This window comes from Rhinoraja longicauda, chromosome 32 (assembly GCF_053455715.1).
Source record: "Rhinoraja longicauda isolate Sanriku21f chromosome 32, sRhiLon1.1, whole genome shotgun sequence".
NCBI lineage: Eukaryota > Metazoa > Chordata > Chondrichthyes > Rajiformes > Arhynchobatidae > Rhinoraja > Rhinoraja longicauda.
The window spans coordinates 4,745,596-4,763,838 of NC_135984.1; the positions used below are offsets into that span (position 1 = coordinate 4,745,596).

Below are 18,243 nucleotides of genomic sequence, written 5' to 3' on the forward strand. Positions count from 1 at the left end.
ATGGTCATTGAATCATGAACTCTGTTTCTCTCTCCTGAGATGTTCGGTAAAGATTGTAAATTGTCCCAAGTGTGTGGAATAGCATAGTGTACCGGGATCACTGATTGGCACGGTCTCGGTGGGCGGAAGGGCCTATTTCCGCGCTGTATCTCTAAACTAAAGTAAAAGATCTGAAAAAAAACCTGAAGAAGGGTCTCAACCCGAAACGTCACCCATTCCTTCTCTCCAGAGATGCTGCCTGTCCCGCTGAGTTACTCCAGCTTTTTGTGTCTATAAAAGATCAACATATGGCTCGTACATTGTTACATCCTTGCTGAGGCAAGAAATCTGAACTCATGCATGTTCTCTGTTAAAAGAGTGGGATTAGGCCCAGGAATCTAACACCTCAGTCTCTTTTACACCTTATTAAAAAAAGCACAACTAAGTCATAACACCTCTCTACCATTTAAGAATTGTATTTCCTCTCCTTGATCCCCCTAAAGTACACACATGCTGCATATATTTTCTCACCTTGCATCTCGATATTTTTTAATCGAGTCAACACCTTTTCCATTTCTCCTTCCACAGAAACATAGAAAGTAGGTGCGGGAGTAGGCCATTCGGCCCTTCGAGCCAGCACCGCCATTCAGTATGATCATGGCTGATCATCCAGAATCAGTACCCCGTTCCTGCTTTCTCCCCATATCCCTTGAATCCGTTAGCCCCAAGAGCTAAATCTAACTCTCCCTTGAAAACATCCAGTGAATCGGCCTCCACTGCCTTCTGTGGCAGAGAATCCCACAGATTCACAACTCACTGGGTGAACTTCCAGGGACCTCAAAACCATTAGACTCCTCATTAGGGTTGCCAACTTCCTCACTCTTAAATACGGGACAAGGTGGCGTCACCGCCCCGCGCCCCATTAGACGTCACCCAGCCGTCACCCAGGCGGCCGCCATTGGTGGAGCGGGAGCACGTGGCCGCTGGCTGGGCGAGGTCACGTGGGGCGCGGGGCGGTGACGTCACCCTTTGTCCCTTATTTGGGAGTGAGGAAGTTGGCAACCCTACTAATACGGGACAAGGGCGGTCCCGTACGGGACAAACCAATTTAGCCCAAAATACGGGCTAGTACGGGGCAGTTGGCAACCCTACCCCTCATCGACCTCAATTCTGCCCCTTCCCGCTGTAGTTTCTGCATCCACATCTGTCATCTGCAAGAAAGCCAAATACACAGTAAAAGATTCTGGACCTGTACACAAATAGCTAAACCTGCATCAAAGCAAAAATATCAACATGTGGCTTCAATTAGACATGAAAATGTTATTTCTTGTTCACTGCCAAAACTCTGCAAACTTCACAGACTGTCAGAGATTAAATCCAAACTAATTTTCCATTCAGGTAGTACGGGCTCACTTGATTCCATGGTAGAAGTTTAAAACACTGTGCATCAAGTCCCACTCCATGGGGGGCGCGGCGGTAGAGTTGCTGCCTCACAACGCCGGAGGCCCGGGTTCAATCCTGACTATGAGTGCTGTCTGTACGGAGTTTGTGCGTTCTCCTTCTGACCTGCACGGGTTTTCTCCAGAATCTCCGGCTTCCTCCCACACTCCAAAGACCTGCAGGTTTGTAGCATGACTGGCGTGTTGTAATTGTAAATTGTCCCTAGTGTGCCTAGTTTAATGTTAATGTGCGGGGATCGCTGGTCAGTGCGGGCTCGGTGGGCCGAAGGGCCTGTTTCCGTGCTGTATCTCTAAACTAAATTTAGGATGTAGGCACTTAATATAGGCTGGCAATAAATAGCACTGAGGTAATGTGCTCAGGCATGTAATGTTCCTGATGAACTCCGATCCAAGCTGGAAGGTTGGCAAACAGCTGGTGCTTGGGACAAATACCATCCTTCCACAAAGGGAATTTCTGGGCACTTGCTTGCTGCTGGTGGGATTTTGATGTGAGCAAATGGACCATGTGTGGGTACACATGAAGCAGAAACAAATACCATTGGAAGATCATTCATATCACCCCTGTCCTTTACAAGCTCCACTGGCTCCCCATCCCCCAGAGAATCCAGTACAAAATCCTCCTCATGACCTACAAAGCCCTCCATAACCTGGCCCCATCCTACCTGACCGACCTCCTCCACAGGCACACTCCCACCCGTACCCTCCGCTCTGCTGCTGCTAACCTCCTGTCCCCCCCCATCCGGACCAAACTCAGATCCTGGGGGGACAGGGCTTTCTCCATCGCTGCTCCCACCCTCTGGAACTCACTACCTCAGACCATCAGAGACTCCTCCTCACTCACCACATTCAAAACATCACTGAAGTCTCACCTGTTCAACACCGCCTTCAACCACTGACCGTCACCTCACCTTATTTTTCCTTTTCTGTTCGTTTACTTACTTATTTTTTTTCTCTCTATGTTTTAGTAAACCCTGTAAAGCATCTTTGAGTTTTTAGAAAAGCGCTATACAAATGTAATGCATTATTATTATTATTATTATTATTCATTCAGTATGTAGTCGGTTGGGATATTCTGGGTTGGTCAGGCATCATATAAATGCATTTTCAGTTTAGTTTGGTTTAGAAGTACAAAGCCCTTCGGCCCACTGAGTCCACATTGACCATCGATCACCTGTCATCCCACTTTCCCGTCCACTCCCTTCACACTAAGGGCAGTCTCACAGAGAGCCAATTATCCTACAAACCCGCACGGCTTTGGGATGTGGGAGAAAACTGGAGCAGCCGGTGGAAATCCACGCGGTCACGGGGAGAACGTGCAAACAGCACTCAGACAGGTCAGGATGGAACGCGGGTTCCGCCCCCTCCCCTGACATCAGTCCGAAGAAGGGTCTCAACCCGAAACATCACCCATTCCTTCTCTCCTGAGATGCTGCCTGACCCGCTGAGTTACTCCAGCATTTTGTGACACCTTCGATTTGTACCAGCATCTGCAGTTATTTCCCTAATACTGAAAGGACAATGAAAGATAAAATACATCTTATCACAGAATAATTTTAATTTAAAAATTCTCTTTCGCTTTAGTCCCAAGAAACAGAGTGGGCTCATGTTTTTTCTTCCAAAGCAGCAAATGCCAAAGGAGAATGTTTTTTCCAAACTGCTCCATTTTTTGTCTATGGAATAACCAATTTCCTGCAAGTTGATTCCCCCAATTTGATTCTGAAGAAGGGTCCTGACTTGAAACTTCACCTGTCCACGTTCTCCAGAGATGCTGCCTGACCCACTGAGTCACTCCAGCACTTTGCGTCTTCCCCTCAATTTGATACTCATCTTTGGAGTTTCAATGGACTAAATTCTCCGCTCATCCAGACTTTAGAAGCAAAATGAAAACAGGCCTAACCACTGTCTAGTAGAACGCACACGCATAGAGGAATTATCACAGACCTAACTAGCTCAAATATACACGAGACAAAAGCATTCCATACTCCAATTTGCTGATCAAGGTCTGGTTGATTACTGTGCAAACACCTCATGTGGTTATCTCGCGCAGGTCGGAGTGAGTAGAGTCGTGATTAAATTTTGAAGTGGCCTTTTTGACCAAGTTGAGGCGATCTAGTTGCTCAATCCCCTTTCTAAATGACAACATCGGGAGCTGGGTGTGTTGGATGGTAACATGTTCCATTCGCTTATCATCCTAGGGTAAAGGGGGAATATTGGTAGCAAAGTTTATTGAAACTCAGCGAGTTGATGTAGGGATCGGTGTTTTGTCTTGTTTCATGGCGGTTGGTGCTCTGGGATGACGGGAGGTTTGATGGCGTGATTTTGTGAATCTCCTTGTAAATTGCAATAAGCCTGATTCTACAGAGCTCTAGGGCATCCCATCCGAGAGAAGAGGTCAAAGTTATTGAGGGATATAGAGGGCAAGATCGATCAGCCATGAGTGCATGGTGGAGCAGACAGGATGGGCTGAATGGCCTAATTCTGCTCCTAGAACTCAACAACTGATGAACTTATCCCACTGCTCCATTGGGACATACCAACAACTTGTCAAGAGTTCCACAACACACTTTTTTCCAAACTAGTCATTGGAAAATTCACTGAGATAAGGAATATGTGTCGTTTCGGGTTGGAACCCTTCTTCCGACCCGTGAAATGCCGCCTATTCCTTTTCCCCAGAGATGCTGGCTGATCCGTTGAGTAACTCCGGCCTTTTTATGTCCATCTTCGGTATAAACCAGCATCCGCAGTTCCTTCCCACACGTTGGAAAAGTTATGTCCGGATTGCTGATCCTGGACAATAAATATGAAAACAGATGGACCAAAGGCACAAGAGGCTCATCGCATGAAAGGAAAGCACAGGAGACGTTCCACATAGCCGTGAGCAGCTGTGACACCCTGTATACAATGCACAGGATATCCACTTGGTCTGCGCTTCTCTCCCCAATGGGGGTGATATCAGGTCTTGGTTTATTTTGGTACATGGTGCATGATTGTACGCATGGTATTTTGCAAGTGATCTCACTTCATGCAATTACTGTTACATTCAATTTAAGCTTCTCATGACATAACCAGCTGGTGCACAGTTCCTGCGTTATTGAGGCAGCTGAATTTAGCCGAGGCACCAACTGGGCCACGACAGCTAATCCCAACACCCTGCAGTTGAGGGAACATTGGCCATCATTCCCATACCTATTCTCACATCAGGTGAGAACAGGATGTAATTAATATCAAGGCACAATGGCACAGTGGTGGAGTTGCTGCCTTGCAACGCCAGAGTCGCGGGTTCGATCCTGACCACGGGTGCTGTCTGTATGGAGTTTGTGCATTTGCCCGGTGACCACGTGGGTTTTCTCCAGGTGCTTCGGTCTCCTCCCATACTCCAAAGGTGGGCAGGTTTGTAGGTTAATTAGCTTCTGTAAATTGTCACTAGTGCGCAGATAGAGGTAGAGTACGGGTGATTATTGGTTGGCACGGACTCGGTGGGCCGTTGGGCCTGTTTCCACGCTGTATCTCTAAAACTAAGAACAACAGACGTTGGTTTATGCCAAAGAAAGACACAAAATGCCGGAGTAACCCAGCGGGTTAGGCTGCATCTCTGGAGAAAATGGATAGGTGACGTTTTGGGTCAGAACACCTCTCCAGAAAGAAGGGTCCTGACCCAAAATGTCGCCTCTCCATTTTCTCCAGAGATGCTGCCTGACCCGTTGGGTTACTCCGGCATTTTGTGTATGTCTTAGATGAGATCAGGATCAGAATCAAATATGCCTCCCTCAATAATCCTTGAAATGGTTAATTTCACAAAGGATTGTGTCGCTGTGCACGACGTTTTAACTGCATTAAGACCGAATAACAAGCTTATATAAAGTTACAATGTAAAGGAAGTTGTAAAAGACAAAGTTTCTCAGATGCTTAAAATAACAGTGACTGGTTTCAGCCCTGAGGTCAAAATTTATTGCAGGGTGACAAAAGGCTGGTTGGCAAGGAAGGAAGATGCCTCTCTGTTTCAAATCAACCACCCACATCTGCCCTGCAGAAGAATACAGAAGTTCACAAGTAACAGGGGTTTGTCGGCCGGCACGGTGGTGCAGCGGTAGAGTTGCTGCTTCACGGTGCCAGAGACCCAGGTTCGATCCTGACTACGGGTGCTGTCAGTACGGAGTTTGTACGTTCTCCCCGTGACCTGCCTGGGTCTCCCTGGGTGCTCTGGTTTCCTCCCACACTCCAAAGACGTGCAGTTTTTTTTTGGTAAAATTGTAAATTGTTGCTAGTGTGTGTAGATAGTGCTGGTGTACAGGGATCGCTGACCGGTGGGCTAAAGGGCCTGTTTCCACGCTGTATCTCAAAACTAAACTATCAGCTGCAAAAAAATGTAAGCCCTCTGGAAATAACTGGGATTGTTGTCACATCAGGAGAGGAGAGAGGTTTTTGGAATGGAATAGCAGAGATGGATCTTGTTAGCTAAGGACAGAGTAATTACATTTAGGTTGAGAGCATTGGAATGGTGCCATCACCTCAGAGGGTTGCACAGACGAAGGAACGTACTGAAATTGAAACATCGAAAATAGGTGCAGGAGTAGGCCACTCGGCCCTTCGAGCCAGCACCGCCATTCAATATGATCATCGCTGATCATCCAAAATCAGTACCCTGTTCCTGCTTTCTCCCCACATCCCTTGATTCCGTTAGCCCTTAAGAGCTAAATCTTAGGCGAACAGCTAAATCTAAATAGGAAAGGCCATGATGGCATTTGAAAACAAGGATAAGAATTTATAAATTACTAGACCAAGTGGACCCAAACCTCTCCTGCATTGGTGCAGCACCCTCTCCTCCCCCCTTCCCCCCCCCCTCCCTCCACCCCCTTCCACCCCACTCCCCATCACCCCATTCCAGCCCCCTCAACCTCCCTTATTCTCCCTCCCCTCCCTCCCTCCCTCCCCAGTAGATAGATTTAAACTTTTAAAATGTGAATAACTAAAAATATAACACCGATTTCAATGAAACTTCTTCCATTAGCACCAAAGGGGCGACGGTGAGTAAGGTGGGCCAAACATTGTTGCGCTATCGTGTACCATTTTGGCTGTAGTTCAGGAACAAACAAACAAACAAACGAGAATTTTAGTATATAGATGGGATTGCTCAAGGTGGCCTAGGTTGGTGAGCATAGTTGAGTTTAATTTATTGTCACGTGTACCGAGTTACTGTGAAAAGCGCAGAGGTGAAAGAGACACCGAGACAGTATAGGGTGCTGCATTTGCATGATCGACGTGTTGAATGGTGCAGCAGCATCGATGGACCGAATGGCCTACCCCAGCTTCTGTTTTTTACGGTGTTATGTTTCTATTGCATTAATAAACATTGAAATCAGATTTATAATTAAGTATGCTGACAATCAGACTTTACAATTTATGCAGGTCTCCAAACAGACCTAATAACACTGATGACTAGTCCCCAGACTAATCCAAGTACTTTGGCGGTCACGGTGGCGCAGCGGTAGAGTTGCTGCCTTACAGCGAATGCAGCGCCGGAGACCCGGGTTCGATCCTGACTACGGGTGCTGTCTGTACGGAGTTTGTACGTTCTCCCCGTGACCTGCGTGGGTTTTCTCCAAGATCTTCGGTTTCCTCCCGCACTCCAAAGGCGTACAGGTTTGTAGGTTAATTGGCTTGGTAAATGTAAAAATGGTCTCGAGTGGTAAAGTGTGTGGGGAATCGCTGGTCGGCGCGGACCCTTTGGGCCGAAGGGCCTGTTTCCGCGCAGTATCTCTAAACTAAACTTCAACTATACTAAACTAATCTGACTTAAACTAATTCAGGCGAAGCCAAGGGTTGGAGTTGCAATCTAGTTGGTTTGTGTGCCTCGGGTCAAAGCTATTTCATGGTGTGATCAAAGTGCTCTGTGGATCATAACGCAAGCTCACACAAAGGGATTGTACCCTGTGATTGTGAGGAATCTTGCAGCTACAGAGCAGTCCACGGTGCCAGGGCCGTTAACGCTGCCAGCTCCACGTTTAGGAGCTGGCACACTGAGTGCCCTTCTCCAAGAGCCACAGTACAAAACGTGCCCACAGCAGCTGGCAGCATCAACTTGTTCACAAGCACAAACCCCTAGTGGGGCTTCCACACAGCCTTGCATCTGCGTTTCCCCTCACTGCCCCCCCAGCATCACCAGGTAACACCCTCAAAGCTTCCATTCACCCAATATTCAAAACTCCTGTCAAAGCCACACTTACAATGTGTCACCCATTCCTTCTCTCCTGAGATGCTGCTTGACCTGCTGAGTTACTCCAGCATTTTGTGAATAAATACCTTCGATTTGTACCAGCATCTGCAGTTATTTTCTTATACTTCTCTTACAATGTGGGTGGTATGTGCAGGAAAATAACTGCAGATGCTGGTTTAAATCGAAAGGTAGACACAAAATGCTGGAGTAACTCAGCGGGTCAGGCAGCATCTCGGGAGTGAAAGACTGGGGTGGAGAAGCTGAAGAAGGGTCTGGACCCGAAACGTCACCCATTCCTTCTCTCCTGAGATGCTGCCTGACCCTCTGAGTTACTCCAGCATTTTGTGTCTACTTACAATGTGGGCATCATTCTGACACACAGCCCCAACGTGCCACGATCAACAATATTAGCATGGTGTAACAAACATACACAAACTACAGTGGTAGAGTTGAGAACATTTACCAGCGCGGCCAAGTGGCGCAGCAGTGGAGTTGGTGCCTTGCAGAGGGTTACGGGCCAAACGCAGGCAGGTGGGACTAGTGTAGATGGGGCATGTTGGTCGGCGTGGGTAGAGTGGGCCGAAGGGTGGGGGAGGGGGGGGTAGGAGAGATGGTCAGGGAGTTGTGATTCTTGGACAAGATATCAAAGCACTTGATCAGGCAATGGTTATCGGAAATCTGCAATTTTCTTCCCCTAACAGTTGGAGGAGCTGAGTGTCAACTGATCTCAATCTGGAAATCTTCAATTGATTTTTGCTTAGGTTAAGTGGATATGACTCAGATGCAGATCAAATTAAGTGATAAAACTGCTACAACCTCATGAGGGTTTGGTTCTGTCTCATGAGGAGTGTGCAGGAAGGAACTGCAGATGCTAGTTTAAACCGAAGATAGTCACAAAAAGCTGGAGTAACTCAGCGGGTCAGGCAGCATCTCTGGAGAGAAGGAATGGGAGAAGAAGGGTCTCGACCCGAAACGTCACCTGTTCCTTCTCTCCATAGATGCTGCCTGTCCTGCTGAGTTTAGTTTAGTTTAGAGATACCTCGCGGAAACAGGCCCTTCGGCCCACCGGGTCCGCGCCGACCAGCGATCCCCACACATTAACACTTTCCTACACCCACTAGGGACAATTTTTACATTTACCAAGCCAATTAACCTACACACCGGTGCGTCTTTGGAGTGTGGGAGGAAACCGAAGATCTCGGAGAAAACCCACGCAGGTCACGGGGAGAACGTACAAACTCCGTACAGACGGCACCTGTAGTCGGGATGGAACCCGGGTCTCCAGCGCTGCGAGCGCTGTAAAGCAGCAACTCTACCGCTGCGCCACCGTGCCGCCCACATTACTCCAGCTTTGTGTGTCTATCTTCACCCCATGAGGAACCATCACTGCAATCTTGCCTGACACATAATGTCGGTTATTTTGAGGGTTTATGACACATTCGAACTATTAACCACGAGCAAAAGCCGTTAAAATAGGACAGCGAAGATAATGGGGGAAAATTAAAGATTATCACTAAACAATAAGGTCCATACAAACAAGACTGTTGGATGACATATTATAATCGGCAATGAATGCTATAAAATAACCCACAAAAAAGACAACCAAAAGCTTCATAAAAAAGCAATTTTGCGTCATTGAATTTCGGTATAAAGAAGCAATGAAGTGAGCTGATCACAAGGCAGTGGTCAGATGTTGCAGTCTCCCATGGCCCTTCTGTTATTTACACAATAATATCATTACGATACAGTAGACAATTACCAGGCAGCATTCACACAGACACTCTAAGAGGACTGCCTGGCCCATTGAACCTTGTTACTTTACACGGATCCCACTTATTTACTGAGTTTAACCCCACTGTGAATGAGATGTGATACAGCCTGTGTCGGGAAAAAACTGCAGATGCTGGTTTAAATCGAAGGTAGACGCAAAATGCTGGAGTAACTCAGCGGGTCAGGCAGCATCTCGGGAGAGGAGGAATGGGTGACGTTTCAGGTCGAGACCCTTCTTCAGGCTTCCAGCCTTCCAGCCCCCATCTGCTCTGAGGCGAGGACTGTCATGTTCATAAGTTACAGGAGCAGAATTAGGCCATTCGGCCCATCAAGTCTACTCCAACATTCAATCATGGCCGATCTATCTTTCCCTCTCAACCCCATTCTCCTGCCTTCTCCCCATAAACCCCAGACACCCGTACTAATCAAGAAAATGTCAATCTTTTCCTTAAAAATATGCACTTTGACCTCCAATGAATTCCACAGATTCACCACCCTCTGGCTATACAAGTTCACAAGTTATAGGAGTAGAATTAGGCCATTCGGCCCATCGAGTCCACTCCACCATTCAATCATGGCTGATCTCTGCCTAATCCCATTTTCCTTTCTCCCCATAACCCTTTACACCCATTCTACTCATGAATTTGTCTATCTCAGCCTTAAAAAACAAACAAAATAAACAAATTCTTCCTCATCTCCTTCTAAAGGTACATCCTTTTATACTGAAGCTGTGACCTCTGGTCCTGGACTCTCTCTCAAGTGGAAACATTCTCTCAAGTGGAAACATCCTCTCCACATCCACTCTATCCAGGCCTTTCACAATTCGGTAAGTTTCAATGAGGTCCCCCCTCATCTTTCTAAACTCCAGTGAGTACGGACGGGCCCAGTGCCGTCATACGCCCATCATATGTTAACTCTCTCATTCCTGGGATCGTTCTCATAAACCCCCTCTGGACCCTCTTCAGGGCCAGCACATGCTTCCTCAGATATGGAGCTCAAAACTGCTCACACTTCCCCAAATGCGGTCCAACCAGTGCCTTATAAAGCCTCAGCATTACATCCCTGGTTTTGTATTGTAGCCCTCTTGAAATAAATGCCAACATTGCGTTGCCAACAACCTTACTACCGATTCGACTGGCAAGTTAACTTTTTGGAATCCTGCACCAGCACTCCCAAGTCCCTTTGCACCTCCGATTTCTGGATTCTCTTCCCATTTAGAAAATAGTCTACGCCTTTATTCCTACGACCAAAATGCACGACTCCACACTTTGCTGCACTATATTCCATCTGCCACTTCTCTGCCCACTCTCCCAGCCGTGTCCAAGCCCTTCTGCAGAGTCCCTGCTTTCTCCCCACTACCTGCCCCTCCACCTATCTTTGCATCGTCCACAAAGCCTTCAATCCCACTGTTCCAAGTAATTTAATATACACCGTGAAGAGCAGCGGCCCCAGCACCGACCCCTGCGGAACTCCACCAGTCACTGGCAGCCATCCAGGAAAAGCCCCCTTTATTGCCATTGAGACAAGATTGCAATCAAACTGTCCACAGTCTACAGATAGAGGATAAAGGGGATATTGTTTAGAGCAAGATAAAGTCCAATAAAAGATCGTTCAAAAATCTCCAATGAGGTAGATGGGAGGTCAGGACCGCACTCTAGCTGGTGAGAGGATGGTTCAGTTGCCTGCTGACGGCTACGGGAGTCAAGATCGTCCCGTCAATGGAAGGTTAGAGGCCCCCTTCCGCTGGAGGACAAAGAAGGGAGAGATTGACCTTTTTCTCGCCTCCCATCACAGTGAGGAATGTGGAGGAGTCACTGTGCTGGATGTTCATGTTAACATTTATTTTGTGTGTCCTGTTGCTTTTTATTGTTATGACTGTATGGCAAATGAAGTTCCTCGTATGTTGCAAAACATACTTGGCTAATAAAGTATGATTGTGATCACACCTGGGATGAAACCGTCCCTGAATCTGGAGATGTGCATTTTCAGACTTCTGTTCCTCTTGCCCAATGGAAAAGGGGAGAAGAGGGAGTGACCGGGGTGAGACTGGTCCTTGATGATGCTGGTGGCCTTGCCGAGGCAGCGTGAAATGTAGATGGTCTGAGCTATGTCCACAACTCTCGGCAATTTCTTGCGGTCTTGGACAGAGCTGTTCCCAAACCAGGCCGCGATGCATCCCAATAAAATGTTTTCGGCGCATTTGTAGAATTTGGCGCGGGATGTTAGGGACATGCCGATCTTCCTGAGCCTTTTAAGGAAATAGAGATGGTGCTCTTAGCTTCGACGTGGCTGGTCCAGGACAAGTTGTCGGTGATATTTGTTCCAAATAACGTCGAGCTTTCGACCGTCTCCACTTCGGTGCGGTCAACATCCACCCAGCCGTGTGTTCTGCTTGATCAAAAGGCTTGTAGGTTGGTTGGCTTTGGTAAAATTGGAAATTGTCCCCAGTGTGTGTAGGATAGTGTTCGTGTACAGGGTGATCGCTGGTCGGTGCGGACTTGGTGGGCCGAAGGGCCTGTTTCCGCGCTGTATCTCTAAAGTCTAAAGTAAAGTCTAATGAAAACAAAAATGCATCCCAGCAATCCATGATTCAGACTCCAAATTATCCAATTTTGCAGAGAAAACCAGGCGCGGTGATGATGAGGATGAATTATAAATACTGGCACACTGTACATGCCACACTCTTGCTTTCCTTTCCTCCTCGGTTTCCAACTATTAGTAAGTCACTAAAAGTAAGGGTTTCCTGTAGGCCGCAACCTTGTTGCAGTCCTATTTTGCAATTATTCCTTTCAATTAGTAGAACTTTGCAGAACAAGGCGGATGCTTCTCTTGCTAAATTCTAACGCTGCGTTTCAAAATAATACTTCAGTTCCTCAAAGTTGTGAAAGGCAAAGTTGTGAAATGCAAGCTTCTCCTAGCGCGTTGGAGAACCAGGTGAATAAATCAATGGGTCCATGGCAGCAACTTTATTCCTTTAACACCTGCAAATGAATACGTGCATCTGTGGAAATTGGAGCAGTTGGATTACTGATGAGATTGTGTTCTTGAGTTTGAATTTAGTTTATTGTCACGTACACCCAGATACAGTGAAAAGCTTTTGTTGCGTGCTCACCAGTCAGTGGAAAGACAATACATGATTACAATCGAGCCATCCACAGTGTGCAGATGCTTGATAAAGGGAATAACGTGAATAACGTTTAGTGCAAGATAAAGTCCAATAAAATCCGATCAAAGATAGTCCGAGGATCTCCAATGAGGTAGATAGTAGCTCAGGACTGCTCTCTCTCTGGTTGTGGTAGGATGGTTCAGTTGCCCCATAACAGCCGGAGAGAAACTGTCCCTGAATCTGGAGGTGTGCGTTTTCACCCGCCTATAACATTTGTCTGATGGGAGAGGGGAGAAGAGGGAGTGACCGGGCTGCCAGGTATAGGTATTTCTGTTTTCATGCATGTGTAACATTTCCAGGTAGTCTGTTGAACTGAAGAATTGGCCTCAGGAGTCCAAGTAATCAGTGCTAGCACCTTTCCAGCTGGTGTACAAATATACTGTTGTTTTTTTTGTTCTTAATTGTAGTTGTGATGTGGTGTTTTTGTGTTTTGTGTACTATGTGTGTATGTGGGGGGGGAGGGGGAAACTGTAACATTGTAAATAGGTGTCCCTTCCGAACGGAGACCCGACCTTTGTTTTCTGGGTGGTGTCTCCGTTCCTGCTGCGGCCTACCATCGGCCCAACTCCTGGAGCTGGCGGCCTCCAGGGCTCTGGTTCGCAGAGTCCGCGGATCGGACTTACCACCACCGGAGCCGGCCGTCTTCGGAGGCTGCGGGAGCGGCTGCGACTCGCCTTAGGCTCGGGCCGCGTGGATGCCGACATCGGGAGCTCCGGCAGCGGCAGCGGGTTCGCCCGCCCCGGATCGCGGGGCTTGGATCGCGGACATTTCACCGTCCGGCGCGGCCTAAGATAGGCCGCGGGATATTTCTCTGCTGGGCGGGGGCTTCAATGTCGGGAGCCACGACCGCCCCGACGTGCAGCAACAGCGGCAGCAGCGTGTTCGCCCGCCCCGGATCGGACTTATCATCGGCGGAGCCGGCCGTCTTCGGAGGCTGCGGGAGCGGCTGCGACGCGACGCACCTTGGGCTTGGCCCGCTGTGGACCGTCCGGCGCGGCCTGCAACCACAACAACCTGGCTGCGGGCGAGGACAGCGGGAGAAGGGAAAGACATTGTGGCCTTCCATCACAGTGAGGAGAGGACTGGAGGAGATTCACTGTGATGGATGTTTCTTTGATGGATGTTTCTTTTTTTTGTGTGTTTTTGGGGTTGGGTGGTTTGAATGCCTATTTAATGCTTTTATTGTTGGACTGTGTTTTGGGGGTTTTTGGGGTTGGGTAATTTGGGTGCCTGTTTAGTGCTTTTATTGTTGGACGGTGTTTTTGGGGGTTTTTTGGGGGTGTAATTTTGATGCTTATTTAATGCTTTTGTTGTTGGACTGTGGGTGATTGAATTAACATTTTGTTCAAGATGGCCGCGCCGTTGTGTTTGGCTGCCTGCCACTGTATGTTTCTTTTTTTTTTCCTGGTCAGATGTGCAGCACTTTGGTCAACGTAGGTTGTTTTTAAATGTGCTATACAAATAAATTGACTTGACTTGACTTGACTGTCAAGTACAAACACGCACAAGTGGTATTTATGCAAAGACAATGGCAGTGTGGTAGAGCTACTGCCTTACAGCGCCAGAGATTTGGGTTCGATCCTGACTACGAGTGCTGTCTGTACGGAGTTTGTAGTTTCTCCCCATGACCTGCGTGGATTTTCTCCGAGATCTTCGGTTTCCTCCCACACTCCAAAGACGTACAGGTTTGTAGGTTAATTGGCTTGATATAAAATCTAAAATGTAAAATTGGCCCTCGTGTGCAGGATAGTGTTAATGTGCGGGGAAGTTACCGCTCAAATTCGTATTAAATCTTTCTCCTTCACCGTATATCTGTGTCCTCTGGTCCTTGATTCACCTGCTCTGCTGGTGTTAAGATTAAAATAATACCAGCCACGGGGAAATAAAAAATGGTTTAAAAAAACTGCTGGGAGAACAAGGTTTTGGGTTGGGACTCATCTTCAGAGTCTGACAAGGGTCCAGACCCGATACGTGGTCTGTCCATTTCCCTCCACAGATGCTGCCTGACCCGCTGAGTTTCTTCAGCAGATAGTTTTTCTTGTTCAGGATTCGGGGCTTTGCAGTCTCTTTTGTCTCTTTGACCACTCCACCCATTCCAATTGCTACATTCTCCAGTTAGCTTTGCAAGACTTCATTTATTTTTGCGCCACAGAAGATTAGTTTAATTATACAGAGTGGAAACAGGCCCTTCGGCCCACCGAGTCCACGCCGACCAGCGATTCCAATACACTAGCACTATCCTACACACAAGGGACAATTTACAATTTTTTTTAAACCATAGTCAATTAACCTACAAACCTGCATGTATTTGGAGTGCGGGAGGAAACCGGGATGACCTGGGAAAAATTCACGTGGTCACGGGGAAAACGCACAAACTCCGTGCAGACAGCACCCGTAGTCAGGATCGAACCAGGGTCTCTGATGCCGTAAGGCAGCAACTCTACCTCCGCGACACCGTGCCGCCCCAACATGTCTAACGTTCTAGACGCTAATAGACACAAAATGGCGGAGTAACTCAGCGGGACAGGCAGCATCTATGGAGGGAAGGAATGGGTGACGATTCGGATCAAGACCCTTCTTCAGACTGAGAGTCCGGGGAGAGGGTGACCAGAGACATGTGGAAGGGTGAGGTGTGAAAAAGGCAGATCAAAACAGACAATGGTCAAGGCAATGTAGAATGGATCATTGTTAAGTGAGGGGAAGATGACATTGAGGCATACAATCAGCAAAATTAAACAGGAGGACAGTAAAACTAGTCAGAGACTAGTCAGAGTTTGGTTAAGAACAGTTTGAATGAAAACCTTCTACCGTGCAGCAGATAAGAGAAGGGGCTAAGGCTCCTGAAGCAAAGCCCAGTGGAGAGCTGCTCCAGACATGGAGGCTCCTCTCTCAGCAGCGGAGTCTGCAGAGGGTTTGCGGGACAAAGGTAGTCTCAGTGCAGGTGTGGGGCAGCAGACAACACAACAGCTGCAGTCTCTCGCTGCAGAGTAGATGACATTACACCTCCACAGGCCCGGCCAGCTCCACCCCCCGACCTGCAGCCAGAGGAGAAACGTGATATTCTGTTTTTAACCCCGGAGTGCCTCTGAATATGGATATAACAGCAGAGCTTCTGTGAATTCCTATTTCACAATTTTCCAATTTCCTCTTCAGCTCGCCCCTTCCAAACTAAAAAACAAACTGACTCAAGCTGAAAGAGGGGACTTTGGTTTTCTCCGCTAAGTCAGGCCTGAGGAGCATGGGGTGAACAGTTTGTACTTTAGAGATGCAGCGTGGAATAGGGTTGCCAACTGTCCCGTATTAGCCGGGACATCCCCTATTTTGGGCTAAATTGGTTTGTCCCGTGCGGGACCGCCCTTGTCCCGTGTTAGTAGGGTTGCCAACTTCCTCACTTCCAAATAAGGGACAAAGGGCGATGTCACCGCCCCGCGAGACCTCACCCAGCCAGCGGCCACGTACTCCCGCTCCACCAATGTTCTCCAGGGATGCTGCCTGACCCGCTGAGATACTCCAGCACTCTGTGAAACGTCACCTATCCATGTTCTCCACAGATGCTGCCTGACCCGCTGAGTTACCCCAGCACTCTGTGAAACGTCACCTATCCATGTTCTCCACAGATGCTGCCTGACCCGCTGAGTTACTCCAGCACTCTGTGAAATGTCACCTATCCATGTTCTCCACAGATGCTGCCTGACCCGCTGAGTTACTCCGGCACTGTGTGTCCTTTTGCGTATGAGGCAGTTCTTTGTTGCTACGGTTTCTCACACTTGTCAAGGTTAATATTTCACCTGCCTGTCACCACGTTTCAGAAATGAAACCAGCAGATGCTCACAAACTGAGCAATGCCAAAAGATGCCAGGCTCGTGTGGCAATTGCATATTCAGTGATCATGTTTCAAAATACAGTAATATGAAAAATATCCACATTTCAAAAACAACCAAGGTAGAAGTTTGGACGTCCCTGTGCCTTGGTTCCAGCTGATGAGGCTGCAGAACAATTTGTTCTCAAGCTTCTGATGCGACGTGTTCTTACTGCTAAAATGATTGATTTCACTCACGACCTTCCCACTCTGGAAAAAATCCAAGACTATGTCAACTGCGGAGTCACAGGTTCCAAGCGTCTTTCAATAGTGGCACAACACTGAAAAGCCACTCAGTGAGGTTCACATGAAGATATTGAGGCAACTATCAAGAGCCGTCGTGCTCAGCAGCGAGTCCTATGGTTAGTGACTGTTTAGGGCAGTAATCCTGCTGGAACCAAGCTTGAGAACATGGATTCAGGACCACAAATAACACTAGGAGGCTCAGGTGGATATTGAAGCAAGGCCTGGAAAAGGTGACTTGGGAAAACAAAGCAGACCGTTCACCTCACGCGAGCCATCTCACCTAACGCGCAACAACCTCTCTCGTCATCCATGTCCAGGCCACGATGGAAATGGCTGAGTGTGGATCATGATCAGGTAGAGTTGTCAACTTCCTCACTCCCAAATACGGGACAAGGTGACGTCACCGCCCTGCGCGGCCGCCATTGGTGGAGCGGGAGCACGTGGCCGCTGGCTGGGTGAGGCCACGTGGGGCGCAGGGCGGTGACGTCACCCTTTGTCCCTTGTATGGGAGTGAGGAAGTTGGCAACACTACTAATACGGGACAAGGGCGGTCCCGTACGGGACAAACCAATGTAGCCCAAAATAAGGGATGTCCCGGCTAATACGGGACAGTTGGCAACCGTAGGATCGGGACCAGGTGCAGAATGCCGATCCCTCTGCACCAACTTTCACATCACCATTGCCTCATTTTTCCCCAAAGGTGGGACACATCAAGAAGATTTAGATTTAGATTTAGAGATACAGCGCGGAAACAGGCCCTTCGGCCCACCGAGTCCGCGCCGCCCAGCGATCCCCGCACATTAACACTATCCTACACACACTAGGGACAATTTTTACATTTACCCAGTCAATTAACCTACATACCTGTACGTCTTTGGAGTGTGGGAGGAAACCGAAGATCTCGGAGAAAACCCACGCAGGTCACGGGGAGAACGTACGAACTCCGTACAGACGGCGCCCGTAGTCAGGATCGAACCCGAGTCTCCGGCGCTGCATTCGCTGTAAGGCAGCAACTCTACTGCTGCGCCACCGTGCCGCAACGTGTACGTAGGAAGGAAACTGCAGATGCTGGTTTATTCCGAAGATAGACACAAAATGCTGGAGTAACTCAGCAGGACAGGCAACAGACCTCACCCATTCCATCTCTCCAGAGATGTTGCCTGTCCCGCTGAGCTACTCCAGCATTTTGTGTCTATCTGGAGAAGATATACGTTGTACTTTTGAAAATTCAGATCACAATTTATATTCTAGATTTAAGACAGCTTTATTGGTTGAACCTTTCTTCCTCTTCCCCACTTCAAAGTCCAGGGTTCTAATTGTGACTTTCCTGTTGTCTGCTTCCCAATGCAGCCCAACAAATAAATACCTTGCCTGTTTGCTGTTAATCATCTCCATCTCCTGCCAAACGCTTCTCGTGGAAACGCTTCTCATGTCGACAATAAAACGCAATAAATTATTCAAGAGTTTGGCAGGAATATTCACCGTGTGCTGCTGATGAAAGGCAAGTCTCCAAACACATCAGCACACAGTCGGCACTCTGTCATAACCT

The 18,243-nt window shown here is 48.0% G+C and overlaps 1 protein-coding gene across 7 annotated transcripts in view; it reads right to left on the reverse strand.

The window, feature by feature from the left end:
- The window catches only part of LOC144608796 (cell surface glycoprotein MUC18-like), a 159,144-nt gene that overhangs the window by 68,794 nt on the left and 72,107 nt on the right, over positions 1 to 18,243 (reverse strand). Inside the window, exon 1 of one of the 7 annotated variants that reach the window (XM_078426902.1) lies at positions 1,132 to 1,153. The exons of the other annotated variants lie outside the window; for them this stretch is intronic. Within the exon in view, the coding sequence (XP_078283028.1) occupies positions 1,132 to 1,138 (7 nt within the window). The 5' untranslated portion in view covers positions 1,139 to 1,153. Of the gene's footprint in view, positions 1 to 1,131; positions 1,154 to 18,243 lie in introns of those variants that run through there. 7 annotated transcript variants of the gene reach the window in all.